This window comes from Rhinatrema bivittatum, chromosome 9 (assembly GCF_901001135.1).
Source record: "Rhinatrema bivittatum chromosome 9, aRhiBiv1.1, whole genome shotgun sequence".
NCBI lineage: Eukaryota > Metazoa > Chordata > Amphibia > Gymnophiona > Rhinatrematidae > Rhinatrema > Rhinatrema bivittatum.
This window is the reverse complement of record NC_042623.1, coordinates 263,213,332-263,238,496: the sequence shown is the minus strand read 5'-3', so window position 1 is coordinate 263,238,496 and position 25,165 is coordinate 263,213,332. Positions and strand designations below refer to the sequence as shown.

The 25,165-nt window shown below is 43.2% G+C and overlaps 1 protein-coding gene across 1 annotated transcript in view; it reads right to left on the bottom strand.

Moving 5' to 3' along the window:
* PPM1L (protein phosphatase, Mg2+/Mn2+ dependent 1L) overlaps nt 1-25,165 on the bottom strand; it is a 280,498-nt gene that overhangs the window by 70,328 nt on the left and 185,005 nt on the right. Inside the window, exon 2 of the mRNA XM_029616568.1 lies at nt 19,262-19,436. Within this exon, the coding sequence (XP_029472428.1) occupies nt 19,262-19,436 (175 nt within the window). The remainder of the gene's footprint in view (nt 1-19,261; nt 19,437-25,165) is intronic.

The following is a 25,165-nucleotide window of genomic DNA, read 5'->3' as shown; positions in this document are numbered from 1 at the left end:
CAAAACCCCCAGCTTCGACTCTCAAATCCAAACTAAAAAAAATCCTCACGGACACTAGGGGGAGGTCACAAGCTCATTTGCGAAAAAGAATAAACCATTGCAGCAACCTCCAACCGGGGGAACTGTGGCAAAGCTGGTACATTACACTGCCAGACCCTGGGCATCCCTGAGGTTTACCGAGACACAGAGGATCAAAGAAGGCACGAAGCGACCACAGAGGATACAGAGTGATAGAAAAGGGAGAGCAAAGGTCAGAGACCGGGTCATTCTGCAGTGCTGCACGGAGGAGGGGAAATGGGCAGACCCGATGGTCTTTTATCTGTCATCATATTGCTTGTTTTATAGAAGCTTTAACCCTGAAGGAATTAATCCTTTAAGATATCTTAAAGGTTAAAAAAAAAAAGAACGGTGGCTCGGCACGCTGCAAAGGAAACATTCACAGTGTTTTAGAGGGCAGGGGGAAGGAGTCTCAACCATTAGAGTGGAGGTACAGAGAAGGGCTACCAAAATGATAAGGGGAATGGAACAGCTCCCCTATGAGGAAAGGCTGAAGAGGTTAGGACTTTTCAGCTTGGAGAAGAGACGACTGAGGGGGATATGATAGAGGTGTTTAAAATCATGAGAGGTCTAGAACGGGTAGATGTGAATCGGTTATTTATTCTTTCGGATAATAGAAAGACTAGGGGGCACTCCATGAAGTTAGCATGGGGCACATTTAAAACTAATCGGAGAAAGTTCTTTTTTACTCAACGCATAATTAAACTCTGGAATTTGTTGCCAGAGGATGTGGATAGTGCAGTTAGTATAGCTGGGTTTAAAAAAGGATTGGATAAGTTCTTGGAGGAGAAGTCCATTACCTGCTATTAAGTTCACTTAGAGAATAGCCACTGCCATTAGCAATGGTAACATGGAATAGACTTAGTGTTTGGGTACTTGCCAGGTTCTTATGGCCTGGATTGGCCACGGTTGGAAACAGGATGCTGGGCTTGATGGACCCTTGGTCTGACCCAGTATGGCATTTTCTTATGTTCTTATGTTCTTAGGAGCAGGCTGTGAACCAGGGAGATCAGGGTTCAAATCCTGCTCATCTCCCTTGTTCCTTGGACAAGGCCCTTCACCCTCCATCACCTCGGGTAACAAGCTTAGGTGGTAATTTTCAGCGCATACAAATTAGCATGTACTGTACCTGCATAAGCAGCCCGTACTCACGTAATCGCTCTTTTATAAAGGTCTGAAGTATGCGCGCGCCCCTATACACAGGTAGTAAAGGGGCAGGGCCCACAATTATGCGCGAAAGTTGCTATTTTAAGAGACGCGTGTGTATTGGGCAGTTTCCTCGCCAAGTTTTACAGCTGCTAATTATCTTTCGGAACGGGTATCAGACTTGTGTACCGTGTAACGCTGGCTGAGTGGGAGGTCTGGGGGAACTCGGGGGAGCTCAGGTTGAAGAACCAGGAGGGTCTTGAGCTGGAGAAGGACTGGGTGAAATAATTGGTAAACTGCTTCATTCCAGTTAGGTGCGCATGTTTCACAATAGGCCGACTTGAGTGTGTGAATCGGATTTTATGTAAATCCTACTTTAATTTTGTGTGTAAAATATACGTGTGTATATTTTTAAACAAGTAGGAAAAGTACACATGTTCAAAGCACTGACATGTGTTTGTGTGCAAGCATACATACATGCACGCGTCTGCTCCGGGTATTTTATGACACACACGGGTTAGAAAATAGTTTCATGGATCTATATATATATATACATGCATGTATACGCCGCCACACGTAGTTGCTTGAAAGTTATCCTCCCAGATTGTGAGCCCTCTGGAAACAGGGAAATACCTACAGTACCTGAATGTAATCTGCTTTGAAGTGGCTGACCTGGCGTGAAAGGTGGAATATAAATGTAATTATATATATATATATACATATTTATTGTATAACAGTGACACCTAATGACTGCCACAGAGCGCACTCCTGCCAGATAGTAAACTACAGTCCCTGCCTCTCAAGCGCAGGGCTCTCACTGCGATGGATGGGCTAGAGGTGAAGGGGTTAAAAGTGGTAATCCAGGGAACTGCTGGAAGACAAAAGGACCAGGTGAAAGCTGCTGAGCCCAAAAACAAAAATTGTCTTGACTAAAATCTTTGCGGTTCGTATTCAGCTGGAAAGTTATCCGGATCAACTTATCCGCTAACTTATCCAGGATATTCAGTGGCAAGGGCACACCGCTGAATCCAGTCTGCTATCTTATAGTTAGCTGGATAAATGTATCTGAATAACTTTTAAGTCTGTTCTTCAGCTGCCCTAAATTTATCCAGGTATGTAAGCTGGGCAACGCTGAAAATTCGGCTTAACTTATCTGGATAACTTCTGCCCCATCCCCGAGCGAGCTGGATAACATTTTAGCTGGATAATACGTTATCCGGCTATCCGAGGGCTGGTCAACCTGGCGGGATTGTCTAGCTCAGTCCGGACTTAGCTGGACAAACAGCGCTGCATACTGGGCCTCTTGATTTGATTGCCTTGGATAGAATATAATCATTGGTCTGTGTCACATGACGTATACTAGTGCAGTATTAAAACCCATAAAACATTTAAATACAAAATTAATACTGAGCATCCTGTTTTAGCAATTAATATGCATTAAGAATGAGCTTGATTAAAATTAGTGCATGTGAAGTTCTTTCTGCTGTATGGAAGTGAAGCAGAGTAAATTAATACAAAAGTCATTAAGCATCTTTAAGCAGGTTTCTTCTCACATTAGCTTTCTGAGTTCCAGAGACCTAACATTAATACTCTCATTTCCATTTGGACTGGCTGTGCTTTGGAGCAGATGGGTCTTTTTGTCTTTCATTTTTAGTGGCACATCAAACTTCTCTTCAATTCCTAAGCCAGTTGCAACATGCAGAAATGTACCAGATGTCTTCAACGCATAGAGTTTCATTGCAACAAACTGTTCACCTCGCATTACAGAACATGCATGAGCAGTGGGGAAAAAAAATGAAAAATCAACCAGTCCACGACTCCTCCTAGGACGGACGTAGCACTACATTAATGCCCCAGCCTCTTCATCTTGTTGATTATGTGCATCATTCAGTACAACTGGGTACTCTTAGGCTGCACTGAAACAACTTTTCAACTTGTTACTATCTTCCCAAATATGATATTGTAAACCCATGAAAAGGCAATGTCACTATTTTCAATGCGGAGTAGTTATCATGGATGATGAACTGCATTTAGCATGTTTGACATCAAACAGGCCGATACAATAAGACTGCGGGAAAACAGGTGCTCAGTGATGAGGGCCCACTCTCCCAACGCACACCCAGCCACCTCTCCTGGACGCGCGATCCTGGATTTAAATGAGGGGGTCCGCTAAAAAGGAGGTGCTAGGGACAAGAGCGCGTCCCTAGCGCCTCCTTATTAGCGGAAACCCAGGAGAGGAGGCTGTCAGCGGGTTCAGGAAACCGACACTCAAAATTTTACGAGCGTCGGTTTTCCGAACCCATTGACAGCCATGGGTTAGGAAAACTGACGCCGGTAAAATCGAGCATCCGTTTTCCTAACCTGACTGGCCGGCATGTCCAACCGATGTTAAACAGTGCGCTCGACTGAGCGCACTTTACAGTATCGGCCTGTCAGTGCTTACGCTGAAAGTCATGTTCAGCTTGGGGTCTAAGTGAGAAAAATCTCTGCTTAGAACTCAAGAATTGTCTGGAAGCAGCAGGAAAGTGGCAGTGTCAGTTTAGAAATTGAACCCTACAAAGTCTGAAGTGTTGATCTCTAGATGGGGGAAATCTTTAGAGACATTGCCGTTTTTGTCACAGTTGTGCTTTGCACCTAGACTGGATGAGGAGTTTGGGGTTAAATTGCCCCCCGACACTATTAAAATTACAGTTTTTTTTTCAGTGGTGAAGTCAACTTTTTTGCTGTTTGTCAACGATTTACTGGCTTTGGTCTTTATTTGAATGGAAAGATCTTACTAATATAGTCCATTCACTCATAACAAATAGGAGATACTATTGTATTTCCTTACATTTGGGGTTGCCAAAAGTTAGCCTTAAATGGTTGCAGTGTTTTGAAAAGTACAGCTGCTGCGTGATCTCCATTGGCTTCTCCCTGAGGCCAGCCCCTGGTTCAAGGGTCTTTCTTCGGTTCACAGGACCCAGCATTTCCGGTGTGGTAAAGTACCTGCGAGAACACTGCGCCTTTCAGGGTAAGGCCATGCACCTTAGCGCTGCAAGGAAGCAGAGCTTCAGCTATGCAGGTCCGGTGGAGTTGCACACAGAGGCCAATTATGCTAACGTTTAGGGAAAGCCTCAAAGTGCGGCTTTCTGCAGACGTCTTCTTGAGCTGCGCTTAAAACAAAGCAAGTCAGCATTGCCGGATTTTCCAGAAAGGCTCCCCAGCCAGTAAAAATATTGCTAGCAGTAATTTTTTATGGGTTTGACAGTTGCTTGGTTTTTGACTGTAAAATATTACTGCCCTTATCATAAGGATTGGGGGTAACTGCACAGGATTCCCTTAAGAGAAACCTGGGGTGGCTTACATGGTGCGGGAGATGTTACCATAAGAAGCTGGTTGGGCAGGCTGGATGGACCATTTGGCCCTTTTCTGCCGTCATTACTATGTTACTACGGTTGTGTGTTGTAGGAATATGTTACGTGGTCTGTGAGGGGAGGGAAGGGGTCAGTTTGATTGCTTTCAGGTTGGAGGGGGAGGGATCAGTGTGCGTGGAGGTCAGGGTAGTATTGTTTACAGTGATGCTTTGCTTGTGCTTGAAGATTCTGTTCCAAATGAGAAGTGGAAAATCGAATTTCAATACAATAAGCAAGAGAAGTCTGGCAGGAAGGAGGAGTGCACCAGACACGGCTTGCGGTCAATGCCATTAAAGCACCAGTGCCTCATCTGAAATTCGCAAACAGTGCTTTACGTTTGAGTCTCACACGTTTCAAAATGAGCACAACGCAGCCCTTTGTATACAGGCCGCACAGCCTGCCACTGTTACTGTACCCCCAAGATTTAAAGCAGTTATAGAGAATACGCACTTTGCCAGCACCCTGGTTTCACAACGATTTGCATTTTTTATTTACAAAAAAAAAAAGTAATTGTTGTGCTGAGTTCAAGCCTAGGTGTCTGATAGGCCAATGTCAAACTGTACTATCAAGTTCAAAAACTAAACAGGAATTTAAAATTGTTTCTGAGCTTATTTTTGCTTAATTTTGAGCTTAATATGAAGTTAAGCAGGCTCTTCTTTCCATGTCATGAGAAATGTTGAAACCAAGTGAGAACTGGAGGCCGAGTTCTCTTTATCTTCACAGTTGACTTGGTGTTATACTTTTGTTCCAACTCACCCTGGTGCCGCTTCCTCTACCCACTGCTGTTTTAGTATTCCCGAAGTACAGTGTGCCCTAGGTGTGTCAGTTATCCATCGCAGTCATACATCACCTGGCACCCAGGAACATTCTTGGGGGCTCACCAGCTTCTGATGAAACCTGGTCAGATCTTTTCTTCATCCCTGCCAATTCAGTGGAGGCTCCCACTGCTACACTTACTCCAGGACCCCTATGTGAACTGTCTGGTGGTTTCATCAGCACTGGAAAGAGAAGATTAGAATACAGGAAAGGGGTAGGGGGGGTGGACAGGACATTTTCAAACTGTCCACTTAAGCGTACGGCGTGCACCATAGACGGCAGCTTTCACATCGGCACGAGGGCGCACGTGAGTGCGTGTGCACCCATGGACGCGCGCACACAACGTGTACCCAATTTTAAAGAGGGGAGAATAAAGGTGTGCAAATATGGCTTCTGCCGCGAAAAAGTCAGGGGATCTTAAAAGGGGCGGGCTCCCACGCCATTGCCAGTTTCACCAGTTCATCCACCAGTTTTCCCAAACCCTCTTACTATAATAGCCTACGCTCCCTCCAGTTACCCCAGACCCTGAATGCCTCTCATGCATAAGGAAAAAACCAAATGGGAATGGTTTTCACAGGAAGAAATCACTGCTCCCTAAAAAGTGCATCGTTGCCCACCTCCAGTTCACCAAACAGCATCCTGGATGACCCACAGGACTTATGGAATAAAGATCTTTGGACAGGTGAGTCAAAAAATAGAACTCTGCAGTCATCCAAAATAAGAACCTCAATCCAACTGTCAAGCATGGTGACAAAAGATATGTGACTGCATCAGGACCGGGACATTGATTATTAATTTAAAAAAGATAAACTAGAACTATCTCTATATATATCTGAGTGGAAACCCCCCCCCCCCCCCAATCATTCCAAAATTGTGTTCCTGCTGTAAGTGACAGCTCTTTTGAAAATAATGACAAGCTGTCCAGGAAGTATGAATTCTGCTTTATATCAGAACATTCTAGAGATGAATGTCAGGCCATCTGTCCATGAGTCAAAGCACAACCGCGTAACTTGCTTCTGCTGTGGACTGCATGTAAGTACCGAAATAATTAAAAAAAACTTTTGAGTTGTCAGCAGTCAGTTTTAGGGGTCGGGGCTAGAAGGGTAAAAGGGAGGCAAGTTAGGTAGGGGGTTTAGGACGTCCGCTCCTTTACTGGGCCGAACTGGGAGGGAACTGGGAAATAGGCCTAATGCGTCGCTACAAATCAGCCCACTTACGAGCGTGAGACGGCATTCGCGCACACATGCTCCTGTTGATATAAAATCAGCACACTCGTGTATGCGCGCTGGCAATCGCGCGCACATGTGCGCACGCGCGCAGATCTTTTTTATTTTATTTTATTTTTATATTATTTTATTATTTATTTTATCTGAACGGTTTCTTGTTTATACCCTATTTTATCTTTGACTGTTCCTCTGTGAAGCCTGTTGCTATGTTGAGTTACCTGTAAACCGAGATGATGTTCCCAACGTATCTCGGTATATAAAATGCTTAAAAATAAATAAAAATAAAAATCTTAAAATTCACCTCTAAGTGAGCTGTTTATGAAGGAAGCCCCCAGATATCACAGAGATGAAATAGTTCTGTATCGAAGAGTGGGCTAAAATTCTTAGCCCACTCTTAGCCCACCTTTCACTTTTTTCTAGCCTTCTCCCCTTCCCTGTTCATTGTAATTTCTCCAACTTTATTGTTAATTGTAAACCGGCATGATGTTCCACACGAATGTCGGCGTATAAAACCTCACAAATAAATAAATATTAGCCAGCTAGACTAAGGCAAGCTATTGCTATTCCTGGGAGGACGTAAACTGGAATTGGATCTAATTTATGATATTGATCAGGTACTTGCATCCTAGATTGGCCACTGTCAGTGGCAGGATGCTGGGCTCAATGGAGCTTGCTTTAACTCACCATAGCATTTCTTATGTTCTTATGAGTTTGCCACTATTCAAAAGGTTTCCAGGTTAGTGACCCAGCAGAAAATTGCCACTGATTATTTTTCCCCAAAGAGTAGCGCTACTAAATAACAATAGAAAAAAAAACCTGTTGGACAATGTTAGTGGCAAACTCTATAAGGAATTAACCATAAAGCTGAGGAGTTTTCAAACCGAGATTACAGGGCAGAGAGACTCCCCATTTCTAAAATATGATTCAATTATTTTAATATGGTGAGGGGGTGTGTGGAAGGGGGGAATAGTATTTTTAAAATACCTCCTGAAGTTCTGACAAAAACTGCCAGGTCCCATTTTCTTGTATTCACAGGCTTAATTGCATTACGAATCTCATCTAATTCAATTTCTTTCTCTAAGTCTTCTATTTCAGTTTAATTTAATCTGTTTAAGCTAATGTCTATCAAGTCGGCAGTTGTGTAAGACTTCCTAAATTAAGCATTCATGTTGCATAAATTAATGGCCTATGTCAAAAAATAGAACAGGGATAGACCTTTCCTATTACAATAGTTAACTAATATCTACCAACACTGATTATTATTACAACAAGACAAAATAGAAAAAAAAATATATGAGTGAAAAAGACCCAGTCATTCCAAAACATTGTTCCTGCTGTGACAGCTCTTTTGAAAATAATCATATTGGGTCAAGCAACACTCTACGTGCAAAACTACTTTAAATTTACAATGTGCATCCAATTTTCAGACCTTATTGTTGAACTATCTCACTCTATCTTAACCAGCGTCATTGCCCCCCAAAATATTTCTGTTTAAAGAACATGGCTCCAACTCCTGCTGGCATAAATACATAATATCAAGCTCCTCGTTTTTAAGAGCTGAGCAACAACAAGCCTCGAGAAAGGACCTCTGTTTCACCCATAATGTGTTTATTTTCAGGGACATAATAACTGGAAAACTTTGATCTTATTAACTTTCCATCCAAACGGTAACATTTACTGGGTCATTCATCAAGCTGTGTTAGGGCTCCAACGTGCTTTATGTTGTGTAGATCACATGGTATACGTGATATTTTGCATCTCCCCAACCAGATACCCTCCCCTATTACAATGACGGTCGTTAATAAGCAATCTGGTGCAAATATTTTATCGTGGCAGCCATGATAAAATAACCCCTCCTCCTAGGGAAGTGCTAGATGTGCGGTGGGAGGCCTGGGACCCTAACATGGACACCGAGGCTCCCAAACATTTAAAGCACCTGTAAAAAAAATAAAAACAAGGCCAAACAGGGAGGTTGAGCAGGAATCAGTGTTGACGCCCGTTTCAATCTGGGGCCGCCGGTCGAGGTGGCCCCCAACTCCCCCAAAATTTAAAAATAAGTTCCAATAATGCACTTGGTGGTACAGGCCCCCAATCCTAAGCTCCCCACCCCCACCCCCCCAAAGCACACGCAGCTCAATACTCCTAACCCCCACCCCGGCCCCTCTTGACGCATCAACACCACCATCTCCTGCCCCCAGCCCTTCCGATACATCAACAATACCCCCCCAAAAAGGGCCAGCACCCCACCCCCTTGAACCCTCTCCTCCCCCCACCCCCTCCAGAGCCCACTTTACCCTGGATCCTGTGTCGGGGGCGGATGCACCCTCGCACCCATCCTGGTCGGTGTCATTTTCCAAAATGGCGCAGACCTGACCTTTCCCTAGCCATGTGACTGGGTCTGATCCCCGGACTTTACCCCAGTCACATGGTTGGAGCAAGGTCAGGCTGGTGCTATTTTCCAAAATGGTGCCCATTGGGACAGGTGCGATGGTGCACCCATCCCCGACGTGGGATCCAGGTTAAGGTAAGGTGGGCTCTGTTTTATTGGTGATGTATTTTTCATCTGGGCCAACTATGGAACAACTGTTTAAGGATTTTTCTAAATGGATCAATACCAAAGAGCCACATCCTCAATTCATTTTTCAGAGTAGCTCTGAAAACATACTTACCCCAATGTCCAGAAAAGGTACAACAGCACATGGTATGTGCACAACTATATATAAAAAACCCCTATGGATAGAAATGCATTAGTGCAGTACACAAGTCATCATCCTCGAAAGTTAAAGGATAACATTCTTGTGGGAAAGCTTTTATGTTTGCGAAGATTATGTTTGACGGAACAAGAATATAAGGCACAAGCAATTCTTATGATGTCATGATTTAATGAATAAGGTCATATAAAATCTGTGATTACAAAAGAGTTTAAATGAGCTTTATTTACAAATAGATCTTTGTTGTTACAAACAAGTAGCAAGCAGGGGTGGTAACTTTCAAACTGGAGCGTGGGTGCTCTTTGGGATGTGCCTATGTGCGCCCAGATACTTGGCCATTTTATCACGTGTATGCGTATATGTACACATATCATAAAATAGCCTGACTGCATGTATAGGTGTGCCCAGTTTTAAGTGAGCATGTGCCTATCCGTGTAAATCTCGCTTCTATCGCGTGAGTCGGGGAATTTTAGAAGGGGTGCGTGTCCACGCCATTGCCAGTTTCACCAGTTTGTCTACCAGTTCACCCAGTTAACAGCTAGGTACTAAAAGCCCCCCTGGCTTGATAGTCTTCACTCCCCCCAGTTACCCCAGATCCTTTAGACCTCTGAAAAATGGCTCTTTCTTTTTATTTTTAAACCTACACTGTGTCCCTAGCAGAAGTAAACTTTCACGGCAGAGGATTTGGGCGCATTTACGCGCACATCTCTTGGCCACGCCCTGAAATGTCCATGTCCCGCCCAGACCACACCCCTTTTTGAAAACTTTTGAGATGCGGGCGCTGCAGAGAAATGTGCGCATCTGGGCAGCTTTTAAAATCAGGTTGGCGCGCGCATCTCCCGATTTTTCCCATGCAACGCGGGCTTTTAGAATTCCTCTTAGTACGCAGCGCTTGATTACTGCTTTATCATGTTCCTCCCAGGCTATCGCCATTAAAAATATTTTAATCCATCACTGGAATATTCTGACAGCACATTCGGTGTTTCAGGAATTACCAATATTAGAAATTTAAGAAAGGCAAATATCTATGTGATCAGCTAATACAGTCAGATTTTATATAAAAGATCTTGTTTTATCTGAAGCACCTAAAGGGCAAATATCAATGTGGTTCTTATTCAGTGCGTCAACATGGTTTACAGATTCAGACTCTTGATCATCCTCAGTTACACTTCTGTTATACTTTGCCTGCTTATTTTGATTGCAGTACAGTGCAGGTTATTTAATTTATTGTGTGACCATGTAAAAACACTATTTATAGGACACACAAAACGGCAAATGAAAACGTGAACAGTGGAACAAAGATATTGTATTAGAAACAGGAAAGAAGAAGCTCTACTAGTAGTCCACTGGTTAGCAATCAGTCATTCAGCAGAAGATCTAAAATTTTTGGTAAGCTGGGTCGTTGTGTTTGAAGAGAGGAGATTTATTTATTTATTTATTTATTTAAAGGATTTATATACCGGAGGTTCCTGTATAATATACATATCACCCCGGTTTACAATGAACAGTAAATATCGCTTCAAGTTAGAGGCTTACAATGAACATGGTTCATTGTAAGCCTCTAACTTGTGAACAAACATACATTTTTAACTGGCGAAACCTTCAACCACAGGGTCTGATTCAAGATATTGAATGGCTAGCATTTTTGTAATTAATTGGAAGATTATATCACATTTATCACAATTCGATAACCCTGAATGAGACCTGGTGTGTGGAGATAAGCTGTAACACTCAAAATGTGATAATGTGTTTTTGGATTTCACAATAAATAGAATTCTTTTTTAGATAATGAATTCCTGATTATGAGATATGAATTGGTATTAAGATAGTAAGCATCACTGAAATCTATTGTTGTTCCATAAAATATTGCCCTATGACTGGTTGATTCATCTACCCAGGAGGAGCAGGCCTTCTGTGGTTGGAGCTGCCACTTTTGCCTTCTCGCACAGCTGGAAAACCGCTATCCCCGACGCCATGTGTGCCAAGCAGCGGTGAGATGCTGCTGATGCCGCTCTTGCTTCCTGTGCAGCCTGAAACGCCACTGGAGATCCCCTACACAGTGTGCTGTCCTCCTACACGCACGCCTCTGTTTGGAATTTAGAGGGACCAAGCAGGAAAAGCTCTGTGGCCCTCCACTGCTCCAGGCCTTCACAAGGATGTCCTATGGTTACTGGTCCTTCAAGGTCTCCTGTTTCTCTTAGTCTTCTGTTCCTGGTCTCCTGGTTTCTGCATCCAAGTCTTCAGTCCAAGTCTTCGTCCTGCATCCTACGTCCAGTCCAAGTTTTTGTTCCTGTGTCCAGGTCTTCAGTCTAAGTCTTCAGAGTCCTGTCCAGGTCTTTGCCATTGGTTCAAGTCTTCGGAGTCTCTTCCAAGTTCCAAGTCTGAGTTCCTGAGTCTGAGTTCCGAATTCCTGAGTCCAAAGTCTGAGTCCTAAATCCAAGTTCTGAGTTACGAGTTCCTGAGTCCTGTCTCTGGTCTCCGGAGTTCTTGTTCTAGCCATTGGCCTGTTCCAAGTCCTGAGCCCTTGTCTTGTTCCTACGAACTATGTTCCTGTTTCAAGCCACGTCCAAGTCTTCAGTGTGACGTCCAAGTATCCAGCATCTTGTCCACGTCTCCAGAGTCACCTTGAAGTTCTCTGCCTCCATCTGTCCTCACACTCAAACCGCTCCGAAGCAGGCTTTCAGAGTGGTTGGAGGGCTACCACAGAAACCAGCATGGGTTGCTGGCTCTCAGTTCCTGGAGCGTGTTGGACATCCAAGTGTTCCAGTTATAAGTCAAGAGAGTTTCCTGTTTCAGCCAGACCGTGCCTGGATGCACTCATCTGCTAGCCCCAGGGTTGTGTCAGTCATGTCGCGGCACAGGGGCTCACGCTCTTGAGCACCCATCCACTCACAACACAAATCTCAAAACAAGTCTCAGCATATTTTTTTTTAGCAGCAACCTCACTACCTATAATCAGGAAAAGTGATCTAACTTAATTAAGCCTAGAGGTCCACGAGTAAATTATTTTTATTTTAGCCATGACAGAGCATATCAAGATCTTTAAATAAATTATAAAGTTCTTAAGCAGATTTGTGAGGCAAGACTTGCCTTGGATAAAGCCATGCTGACTTTGTTCCATTAAACCATGTCTATCTATATGTTCTGTGATTTTGATGTTTAGAACACTTTCCACTATTTTTCCTGGCACTGAAGTCAGGCTAACCGGTCTGTAGTTTCTCAGATCGCCCCTGGAGCCCTTTTTAAATATTAGGGTTACATTAGCTATCCTCCAGTCTTCAGGTACAATGGATGATTTTAATTATAGGTTACAAATTTTTACTAATAGGTCTGAAATTTCATTTTTGAGTTATTTCAGAACTCTGGGGTGAATACCATCCAGTCCAGGTGATTTAGTACTCTTCAGTTTGTCAATCAGGCCTACCACATCTTCTAGGTTCACTGTGATTTGGTTCAGTCCATCTGAATCATTACCCATGAAAACCTTCTCCAGTATGGGTACCTCCCCAACATCCTCTTCAGTAAACACAGAAGCAAAGAAATCATTTAATCTTTCCGCGATGGCCTTATCTTCTCTAAGTGCCCCTTTAACCCCTCGATTATCTAATGGTCCAACTGACTCCCTCACAGGCTTTCTGCTTTGGATATATTTTAAAAAGTTTTTACTGTGAGTTTTTGCCTCTACGGCCAACTTCTTTTCAAATTCTCTCTTAGCCTGTCTTATCAATGTCTTACATTTAATTTGCCAACGCTTATGCATTATCCTATTTTCTTCTGTTGGATCCTTCTTCCAATTTTTGAATGAAGATCTTTTAGCTAAAATAGCTTCTTTCACCTCCCCTTTTAACCATGCCAGTAATCGTTTTGCCTTCTTTCCACCTTTTTTAATGTGTGAAATACATTTGGACTGCCCTTCTAGGATGGTATTTTTTAACAATGACCACGCCTCTTGCACACTTTTTTTCTAACAATTTTTCTCATTTTATCAAAGTTTCCCTTTTGAAAGTTTAGCACGAGAGCCGTGGATTTGCTTACTGTTATGCTCAGGCTTGTGGACCCTTGGGCCGACGAGGGGTGTACACCTTGCGGAGGATCCGTAGGTTCTCTCGTCGGGTGGCGAGGCAGGTCAGAGGAGGAGAGCAGCTGACCCTCGGCACTGAAGACAGAAGCTACTGTGGAGACGAACAAGGAGATGAGCGGATGAACAGTCTTCACCACTGGTGGTCTGCGGTCCCCCCGGGAGGAGCCCGTAGGGACCCGACTACTGGGACTTAGAGACGGTGGTCATGAAGGAGTCCTAGGTCAAGTGCCAGTGGGTCGACGTTCACCAGTCCGAAGTTGTGTACCAGAGAATCACCGTAAGCCAATCCGAAGTCAGGAACCAGGAACACCAAGACAAAACAGGAACCAGTCCGAGCACAAGGAACTCACCGAAGCAAGCAGACTAGACAGCGTTGGAGGATGTTGCCAAGTCGAGGAATGGTCAGAGGAAGTCTCCTTATATACTTCCTCTGCTCTGGATCATTGGAAGCAGGTGAGTATCATTAAAGGGATAAGGTCCCTTTAAATCCAGCAGGGGGGCACGGCCTCGCTCCTAAAGATGGCGGCAGCCATCTTGGATTTCCTCCAAGGAGGCAAGCCAGCAGAACTCCGCGAGGGAGGAGCAGGGACGGCTCCCCAGCGGGCGGCCAAACCGCGGACCATCCCCGGGGTGATGGGCACCGGCCCCGGGGAGCGTTTCAGGAGTTGCCACGGCGGGTCGCCGCCGTGGTGGAGGTAGGGGGCCATGCCCGTGGACGGCCACGGGTGCGGAACACAACACTTACTGTCCCCCTTCCAGTCATTAATTCAAATTTGATCATATTATGATCACTATTGCCAAGCGGCCCCCACCACCGTTACTTCTCTCACCAAATCCTGTGCTCCACTGAGAATTAGATCTAAAATTGCTCCCTCTCTTGTCAGTTCCTGAACCAATTGCTCCATAAAAATGTCATTTATTCCATCCAGGAAGTTTATATCTCTAGCATGTACTGATGATACATTTACCCAGTCAATATTTGGGTAATTGAAGTCTAAATATAAGAAATATCTCTTTATGTGTGAGCCCATGATTTATATGAACATTAACCAGAAATGTGGTATCATGCTCTCTTTGTTGTAAATGCTATATCTCTTCTTAAACTTTCTTTGACTAAATGTAAATACATTAGTAATGAATTAGGGTCCCTAATTCATTACTAATGTGTTTACATTATGCCTCTATGTTTAAAATGTATGCAGTATATTTTCTAATAAGCAAACATGTTGTTGAGTAGATTTAAGTGCATTTTAAGTAATGTGCATACATTTCGGCACACAATATAAAATACTGTCTATGAGCATGTGTGTGCGTGCCCATATAGTTGCATATATGGGTGTGCTGGCGTATATTTTAAAGTTATCCTCCCTGATTTGAAAACTGGATGCACACTGGGATGGTAACTTTCAAAGGGGCGAGTGGGTACACTCTGACACGTGTGCGTCGGCATGCGCCCGGGGACGCAGTGATTTTAAACGTACGCATGTACTTTACACAATAGCCTTGGTGCGTGAATGGGCGTGTCTAATTTTGCAAGAAGGCGCACCCAATGGTGCAAATTGGGTTTCAGCCACTCAAGTCAGGGAATTGTATAACCGGCGCACATCCACGCTAAGACCAGTTTCACCAGTTCGTCTACCAGTTCACCCAGTGTAAAGCTAGGTCCTCCAAACCCCTCTGGTTTAATAGTCTGCACTGTCCCCAGTTACCCCGGACCCTTTAAACCCCTCAGGAATGGATTCTTTTTCTTAAACTTACACTTCCTCCATAGCAGAAGTAAAGGTTCGCGGCACTAGATCTGGGCACGCGCCCAGGCATGTTAGTATTTGCATGCACGTCTCTTGGTCCCACCCCAGAATACTCTTGCCCCCTCCCCCCACACCACGCCCCTTTTTCATTCTCGTGGACGTAAGTATTTATACCCTGGTGTCATGGAGAAATCCAGGAATGCCCAGGCTCCGCCCAAACCATGCCCCCACTTCGCCCCTTTTTTAGTAAATGAATTTTGTGCGTGCAGCGGGAGACACAGGCATGGCTGGGCAGCTTTTAAAATCTGCTTGGCCTGCGCCGGCTCAACATTTTCGTGTATCTCCCAGTTTGGGCGTGTGCCGGGCTTTTAAAATTCACCTTATAGTGGTTTTTGATCCAATATGATTATTTTCAAAATATTTGTTCCTTATAACAGGAACACATTTTTGCAGTGATGAGTCTTTTTCATTCATATATATATTTTTCCATTTTGTCTTTTATATAATAATAATAATCAGTGTTAGTAGATATTAATTAACTATTGGAAACATAAAGGTTTCCTGGATAACCCATCCAGACAAGTGCAAGGTGATGCGTATAGAGAAAAATAATCCATGCTGTAGTTACATGATGTTAGTTACATGATGGAGAAGAGATGGCTGAGAGGGGATATAATAGAAATCTATAAAATCATGACAGGACTAGAACAGGTAGATGAGACTTGGTTATTTACTCTTTCATATAATAGAAGAACTAGGAGGCACCCCATTAAGTTAACAAGTAGCACATTTAAAACAAATTGGAGAAAATTCTTTTTCACTCAATGCACAATTAAGCTCTGGAATTTGTTGTCAGAGGATGTGGTTAGTGCAGTTAGTGTAGCTGGGTTTAAAAAAAAGTTTGGATAAGTTCTTGGAGGAGAAGTCCATTAACTGCTATTAATCAAGTTTACTTAGGGAATAGCCACTGCTATTACTGGCATCAGTAGCATGGGATCTTCTTAGTTTTTGGGTACTTGCCAGGTACTTGTAGCCTGGATTGGCCACTGTTGGAAACAGGATGCTGGGCTTGATGGACTCTTGGTTTGACCCAGTATGGCAAATCTTATGTTCTTATGGTCTATCTATGTTCTTTTTTTTTTTTTACATGAGGTCTTATTGGTTGGGATATAGTCTTTCTTGAAATAATTCACTGCAGTCTATTTTTTATACCTTCCTTGGAATAAATTAATTTCTCTCCGCTGGCATCCTTCCCCTTGATAATTTTCCATAATGGCCTGTTGGGACTTCTCTCGTCCTAGCTTCCACATTAATAACCCCGCTTTCATTTCCTCAGTCATACAATTTGGTTCAAGAGCTGTAATGTTTATGAGCGCCCTGATCCTGGTAGAAAAGGGGATTCAAAAGTACTAGGTGGGTGGGAAGAGAGAAGGAGGGAGAGCAGGGCATATTACATTTACAATTTTGCTTTACCTTGGAGAGGGTGGGAAGTTTGCCCAGCAGACCCAGATAACTTTAGCAGAGCCCTAACCAGGCAATGTGACGCCTATGGCCAAGAGAGAAACTGGGCCCTCACCCATTACACAACACCTGACAACATATGACACCAGGAGTTGGGAGACTCTTAAATGTTTGTACGTTAATGCCCACGGCTGGTGCAAGGGTATTAGGTGTCCTAGGAAAACCTTACAGCCTTGCACCCCCCCCCCATCCCATCACACCCTCCTCACATACAATTAAAAATTATGCATTTATAATAACAGATTTTACATGAAAAAGGACATTCAAAGCACAGTCTTCTGAGGTAAAAATATCACTTACAAATATGTATATTATATTTACATGCACTGCTGTGGTGCCAACCAGAAAATCCAGCAAAAAAGCAAGAGACTCTTAGAACTCATATGGTATTAAGCCTATTGTAATGCGTCTTGGGCATGGGTGTGACTCTCAGAGAGCCACAAGAAAACAGAATTATGGTGAAATAAACTTTCTATAGCAAAACAACACTAACTGTCAGCATTCAAACAGCAACAGCTCTACTTATGAAAGTTAACACTACAAATATTACACCACCCCTATAACACCAATACACTCCCTATTAGGGAAACAGAACAAGCCAAGCTGCTATATAGATTCCTATATAAAAACGATATACTGTTGGAATACCTCACTTCAGTGGCACATGCAAAATACAGATAGACCTTCAAATACAGAATAAAGAGACCATAAAGTATAAACAGAAATGTACAGACAAAAACTGAATTGGAAACGGCAACAAGCCAAATTCTATATGTTCTGCAACAATGGAAAAACAGAAGCATTACCATTCCTCATAAAACAATAAAATTAGTAAAACCATATCAATAAAAAAAATAATCAAAACGGATGAATAGAATAATATTCAATAATTTAAACACATAAAATTGTTTCCAAATTCCAATAAAATATTTAAAATAACATATCAAATGATACCCAATAATTAAAACTAATAAGGATTTTTAAAAATCCCTGATTATCCATACCTGGGAACGTTTGATTTCCAGATGCCCTAAAATTGCCATGGATTAGCAGGCAGAGAGGAAGAGGGGTAAGTCTCCCACACACGCATGCTCTCTCATTCTCTCACACCCATGCTCTCTCTCACTCTCACACACATATACACATGCTCTCTCTCTCCCACATACACACTCTTTCTTCCACACACACATGCTGTCTGTCTCCAAGACATACACACAGGCTGCTTCCCACACACATGCTCTCTCTACCACACATATGGTCTGTCTCCCAGATATACACACACATGCTCTCTCTGTCCCCACACACATGTTCTCTCTCTCACTCTCCCATACACATGCTCTCTCTCTCTCTCTCTCTCTCTCACTACTGAAGCAGCAGACCGCAGCAGTCTCCTTCTTCAGCTCCCACAGCCAAGGGATCAACTTCTGGACACGGGGGCTGACCTAGCTGACTTTGGGCTCCTTCCGGCAGGGCAGGGCGTACACCTCCTCCTCCTCCAACGCAGCGTGGCCCCGCCGAAATCAATAGTGTGGGGCCTTAGTAAGTGGAAATTACACAGCCTCACACACAGACTCTCATTCATACCCCCTTCTCTTTCTCACACATACACACACAAGCTCTGTTTCACACACGTAATCTCTCTCTTCCTCACTCACAGGTTTCTGGTTCTCACACACACACACACACGAACATGCTCTCTGGCTCTCATATGCATACACACAAGCACAGGCCCCCACATGATGGCGCTATGGCGCCTTTCGTTAGCAGCACCTATGACCGTGGCCATAATGGCCTCAGGCATGCTACAGCTCTGAACGTTAGACCTATTCCAGGGGACAGCTAGAGTTAGTCTCAAATTTTATTCAAATAACTCCTAATATATGAGTTAGCCAAATAGGCTTCCTGGGTAACCCATCCGTATTTTGGAATGCCCCTGACATATCCATTATTTAGATGGCTAAATTTTAGCTGGTTAAGTACTGGGGATATTGAAAACTCGGCATATAGCCAAACAATTTGGGAGTCATCTGGCTAAATGTCTTTGAATATTTGACCTCACTGGTATCACTGCTCACACATTTAGTTCATCACAGCTGCTCACCAAGCGGTGTGATACCTTTATCTAATAAGATATTCTGCCAAACTCTCTATAAAATGTTAGTTTAATGTTGTTTCATCTCGAGCTAACACTTTACATCATTTGCTGCAGGCTGATCTAGCTAATTTAACTTTCCTTTCCCTTTAACTACGGGGACCTCAGCTTAACCCACACAGCACCCATTAGTCATTGTCAGTTATATGATAATGGGTCAATTAACTCTTAAATACTTTTTAAACTATTTGAAATTAAATAACAGCCTTTCGGGTTCTCCTCTTTTGGACTTCATTTTCAGGTTTCCATCTTCATGTAAGTAATCAGTTTCCATTTTTAGTATTTATTTATTTAATAGTTCTTCTCTGCCAAATTGTAATTTTGCTGAATTCTAAATTCAGTGAAAGCTGTCCTGCTCCCACCCCCCACCCCGTCACACACAAATAGTAATAATAATAATAAAAAGCATACCTGCTTCATCGTAGGTCACAGTGAGTTTTTCCAGCATTTCCCGGTCAATGGACAGAATCTGTTGTTCCAGGATGGACTGGTAGGATAACACACTGTTTTCTTTGTCCTTTTCATAATTTTGAAGATGATGCTTCAGAATTTCTGGCAGGTGGGTCTTCACATATTCAGCGGCTGACTGCATAACACACAAGTAAAAACAAACAAACAAAAAAAAATCCTAGTTATTCATGGTTCGGTCTTTAACGTTTGCCTGCAGGAGCGCAAGAAGATTGTCTATTTGACAGAAATGCACCGCAGATTATATAATGTTTCAAAAGCCATGCAACAACAAGCGGTAATCCATCTCCTGTATTATTCACAAGCTTGCCTTTATGCTATTACGGATGACATTTTTAAATCAGATCCTTTGCAGTGTTTCTTAACTTCTGGGTGGGAGCTAGGTGTTATAAATAACCTCAGCCTAGTGCGGTTCTCTAGCTGGTTTGTGTTCTGACTTCATAGCCAACATGAACCAATCTGATGCAGCAGGTACGTGAGGACATTTGTGCATGGCTGCTCTTAAGGGGTTCACTGCAGTCGCAGGGGGACCGCTTTAAGGATTTCCAAGATGATCACAAGTTTGCCAAATACCCAGGAACTGACCTTTTTCTACTTGACGTTTTATATAAAGACCTTCTTCCTCGCCAAAGGAGGAGAACCCAAAGTCATTTACATCACAGAACAATAAAAAATTACAACCAAAATACATTTCAAGAAGAATCTGAAAACCTGGCTCTTCACCAAAGCCTTCACTTAAATTCCCTTGCTAACTATAAAGTACCAGACTACCTATAATGCACCATACACATTAATGTTTCACTTGTATATTACTTCATGTTCAATGTATACCCATTCATTAATTGTTCTCTGTAAAAATTCCAATGCCTAATTCATAATATTTCTGTGTTTAATGTATACCATTTTTATTAACCGTGCACTGTTGATTGTTTACTGTTCTATGTACACCATGTATATGGTAATTCTAATGCTGGTTATCTGTAAACCGAAGCGATATGTACTAGTACATGATCTTCGGTATATAAAAGTCTTTAAATAAATAAATTAATTAATTAAAATCCCTGATACAGACTTGCCTCTTTCCTACCCTCATCAGAGAAGGTGACAGGCCACACCACAAACCTACAAGCCCCCCACTCCCTCCCAGTTTCATTACATTATATAGGAGGTAATGTTGAAAGAGTTACGTGTGGGTTGCACATGTAAAGCTAGCACCTTGAATACTGTGTACAATTCTGGTCGCCGCATCTCAAAAAAGATATAGTTGCAATGGAGAAGGTACAGAGAAGGGCAACCAAAATGATAAAGGGGATGGAACAGCTCCCCTATGAGGAAAGGCTGAAGAGGTTAGGGTTGTTCAGCTTGGAGAAGAGATGGCTGAGGGGGGATATGATAGAGGTCTTTAAGATCATGAGAGGTCTTGAACGAGTAGATGTGAATCGGTTATTTACACTTTCGAATAAAATAAGGACTAGGGGGCATTCCATGAAGTTAGCAAGTAGCACATTTAAGACTAATCGGAGAAAATTCTTTTTCACTCAACGCACAATAAAGCTCTGGAATTTGTTGCCAGAGGAGGTGGTTAGTGCAGTTAGTGTAGCTGGGTTCAAAAAAGGTTTGGATAAGTTCTTGCAGGAGAAGTCCATTAATGGCTATTAAACAAGTTTACTTGGGGAATAGCCACTGCTATTAATTGCATCAGTAGCATGGGATCTTCTTAGTGCTTGGGTAATTGCCAAGTTCTTGTGGCCTGGTTTGGCCTCTGTTGGAAACAGGATGCTGGGCTTGATGGACCCTTGGTCTGACCCAGCATGGCAATTTCTTATGTTCTTACATATGTGAATCAGTAGTACGCATGTCAGTATATGCCATTTTACACAACTCAAGAGTACACACGTACATGCAGTGCTGTGCATTAAGTGTTAACAGGAAAACAAAAGGGATGATTTCAGGCATTCCAGGGTGCACGAATACACGAACATGCTGCTATTTTCAAGCAGTATATGCGAATGCATTACCAAACTTGTCTATACACTGTTACACCTGCTACTTGATTCATGTGATCTGAAATTGCACTTGCCCTTTGTCTCTTATTTTTCAGTGGGAGATCTGGGTGAACTGGTGGGGGTTCAGAGTGAAGTGCTGGAGGGTCTGGGTGAACTGATGGTGGTATTGGTGAACCAGTGTACGTACGCAAGTGCACAAGTAAGTGCGTGTGCAAGTAGTGCAGGTACGTGCACAAGTAAGTCTTTTCAGAAGCAGGGTACGCACGTACTTTATAAAATATCTGCCTTGGTATTTTAATTCTGGGTTACTACGCACACGGGTAGATTTTTAAAAAAAGCGCGTTCGCGTACTTTTGTTTGCGCACCAGGCGCAAACAAAAGTACGCTGGATTTTATAAGATACACGCGTAGCCGCACGTATCTTATAAAATCCTGGATCGGCACACACAAGGCTGCTGATTTTGGGCAGCCGGCGCGCGCTGAGCCGCGCAGCCTGTCTCCGTTCCCTCTGAGGCCGCTCCGAAAACGGAGCGGCCTCGGAGGGAACTCTCTTTCGCCCTCCCCTCACCTTCCCTTCCCTTTCTCTACCTAATCCACCCCCCGGCCCTCTCTAAACCCCCCCCTTACCTTTGTCCGTAGATTTATGCCTGCGAGAGGCAGACGTAAATCTACGCGCGCCAGTGGAGTGCTGGCGCGCCGTGCTCCGACCCAGGGGCTGGTCCGAAGGCCTGGACCACGCCCCCGGGCCGGCGCCGCGCCCCGCCCCCGAAACGCCTTTTCATCGGGTCCCGCCCCCGACACGCCCCCTTCCGAAAACCCCGGGACCTACGCGCGTCCCGGGGTTCTGTGCTCGCCGGCGGCCTATGGAAAATAGGCGCGCCAGCGCGCAAGGCCCTGCTCGCGTAAATCCGGGCGGATTTACGCGAGCAGGGCTTTGAAAATTCACCCGACATTGTTATAATTATTACGCCTGTAAAATGTGGGTAGGATTTTATAAAATGGATAGAGGAATCATGCATGTTCCTGCATTACAAAATACATGCATGTATTTTCGGGTAGAAATATGTGGTATTTCATAAACTGTGCAGCTACCGTTACACAGTTAATAAAATACTACTTGTGCCCGCTTGCATGTGCAAATGGTGTACCATGGACAGTTTTGAAAGATGAGCTCATTATTGTTTAAATCCCATAACTCCCCTTTTCCAGTACACGAGCATAACATCAGAGTAAAATACAGGATATAAAGCACTATAATAAGCCACCTAACCCATCTTAACATCAACCTAACAATCCGGTGTCCCAATTTAAACCCAGACTCCTACGTCCTCTAAGTGCCAATGTACTAAGCTAATGAATGCAGCCAGGCTACAATGAGCATGTCCATACTAGTGCATCTGTGCTCATTTCCTGGTAGCTCTGTTTAATTTATACAGAACGCAAATTACTCCTCTCTACGTAGGCTTTTGAAATACTGGGTTCAGTACATGGCAGGTCCAGTTTTCATCTAAAACAAATGTCATGAGCACAGCAAATTCTACAAATGGCTTAAATATAAGTGATGTTCAGTGTACTGACAATGTACTATTATTATTATTTTAAAATATTACCCAATAAAGCAAGCCAGTCCAAACAGCGATTGGTGAGAGAAAGCCTGGGACAGTTTTTTCCCCTTCTCTCCCAGTTATCAATAACTTCAGGAAACTCCATCAAGCAATATTGCTCCCATAAATAATTGTTTAAAGGAGAACTGATGTAAGGTGCCAATACCAGCAAAAATACAACTTGTAATAGAGATGCCCCTTTCAGACTATTGTGGTCCACTACTGTAATCAATCAACAGGTCATATTTTTGTCTGAATACTCTCAGATTTACAATATGGTTGGATTACCCGTGAAGGGTCTTAGCAGACATCATACAGAATGGCATTTACTGTCATTAAATCAGGTTTGATTGAATTTCAAATACTGAATTTATTTCATGTTAATTAAGGTGTTCCCTCTGATTATAAACATGGTACTGTGTTCCTCTATATTCTATATTTAAGAAATCAGATAATGCACCAGCAATTTATTTACATTTTGTATTATAGACTAATTCATTATCTGAAGGCTGTACACAGAGAAATATTTTGGTTTGGTTCAGTTTCCTGGTTTGCTTGGTTTGGATCAGAAACTCATTCGCTTCCATTAAAATTAATGGAGGGAGCAATGCATCCTATTTTGGATTTTCCATCCAAGCTTTATGAAATTTGCTGGCAGGCATCAACAGCACCCCAAAACACCAACCCCTAGATTCATCAAAATGCATTAATAACGCATGGATAACTCCCGCGATAAGAAAAAGGGGTGTGTTTGTGAAAATTTTAGAATTACCGCACCCCGCAATAACGCTTCTCTCACCCTAGCTTGATGGACTCTATAGCAGGGTACCATCAAGCTAGGGCGAGATAAATGTCACCTTTGTGAGACTTTCCTCACTCCAAATGATGTCAAATCTTCACCAAGGTGTACTGTGCTGTTCGTACATCTCACCCTATATGAGAAACTGGCCCCTAAACCCTAAACCACCATCAACATCTCACCTTGAGCTATTAGATGGGCATCCTATAGAGATATAAACAGGTGCACACTGTGAGGGCTTCCCCAGAGGCGCTCTCTCTCTCTCTCTCTCCTTCCCTCCCTCCCTCCCCTCCTCAAGCCCAGAAACTGCTGAAATGCAATTCGAAAAATTGATCGCGAATTGCATTACGGCCATTTCCGGCATATCGCACAGCTTAACGCCAGGAAAAAAGGCTTGGTTATTTCTGGCATTAAAACTGTGCGATATTTCCCCTCATTTTCCTAAATCCCGGCCAAACTCTTCCCTGATCCCACCCCTTCCAAAAATTTGCATTCGCACCGGGCGCTAGCATTATTATCACATGCATGATGGCGTTAACGTATGCGTTAGCGTGTGCATTAACGCCATAACGCATTTTGATGAATGACCCTGTTAGACTTGCATGAACATCCCACAGCATTCCAAAAGAAGCAAAGGGCATTCATAATGGCATGAACAGCCCAAGACACCATAAGAGGGACAAAGTGCACCAACAGTGGCATGAACACTGCAAGGCAGAGTAAAGTGTATGGCAGAAAACAAAGTGCCATCAATACCACAAGCCATACTTGCTATGTACCCTAAGGGCCTGATTTTCAAAAACATGTACAAACTTTAGGATTTACATAGGTAAATGGACTTTACCCATGTAAGTGGGCATTTGAAAACTGCTACAGTATATGCATTGAAATGTCAGTAGGGTGTACCTGTGTTAAGTCTACTTAACATGGGTAGATGGCTTTTTGAAAATTGCTAGGATAGTTCAGAATGCCCCCTCTTGTGGTATAAGAAGTTGCCTAATATGTGTGTCTCACCAGAGGCTTTCTCTCTCTCTCTTTCTTCCTCCTCTCCCCTCTCCCTTCCCCCCCCCCCCCCCCGCCCGAACAGGATTTACAATAAATATTACAAATCCAGTTTCAGCAGTAACACACATAGCTATCACAGGCATAATGCCAGGAAAAAAGGTGCAGTTATTTCCGGTGTTAAAACCCACGATAGCGTGCGTTACACTATCGCACACAATGCAAAGTACTCCTCATTTTAATTTACTCCACCCTAATTCCTCCTAGTTGGGAAAAATTTAAAAATTTGCATACTTATCGCAGGCGTTATGGCGTTATCGCAGGCATTAGAGCCCTAACGCCCGCGATAATGCCCTAACGCAATTTGATAAATGACCCCCTTAGTGCAAGAGTCACACACAGAAGAATTAATACAGTTTCACAATATCACTGACTG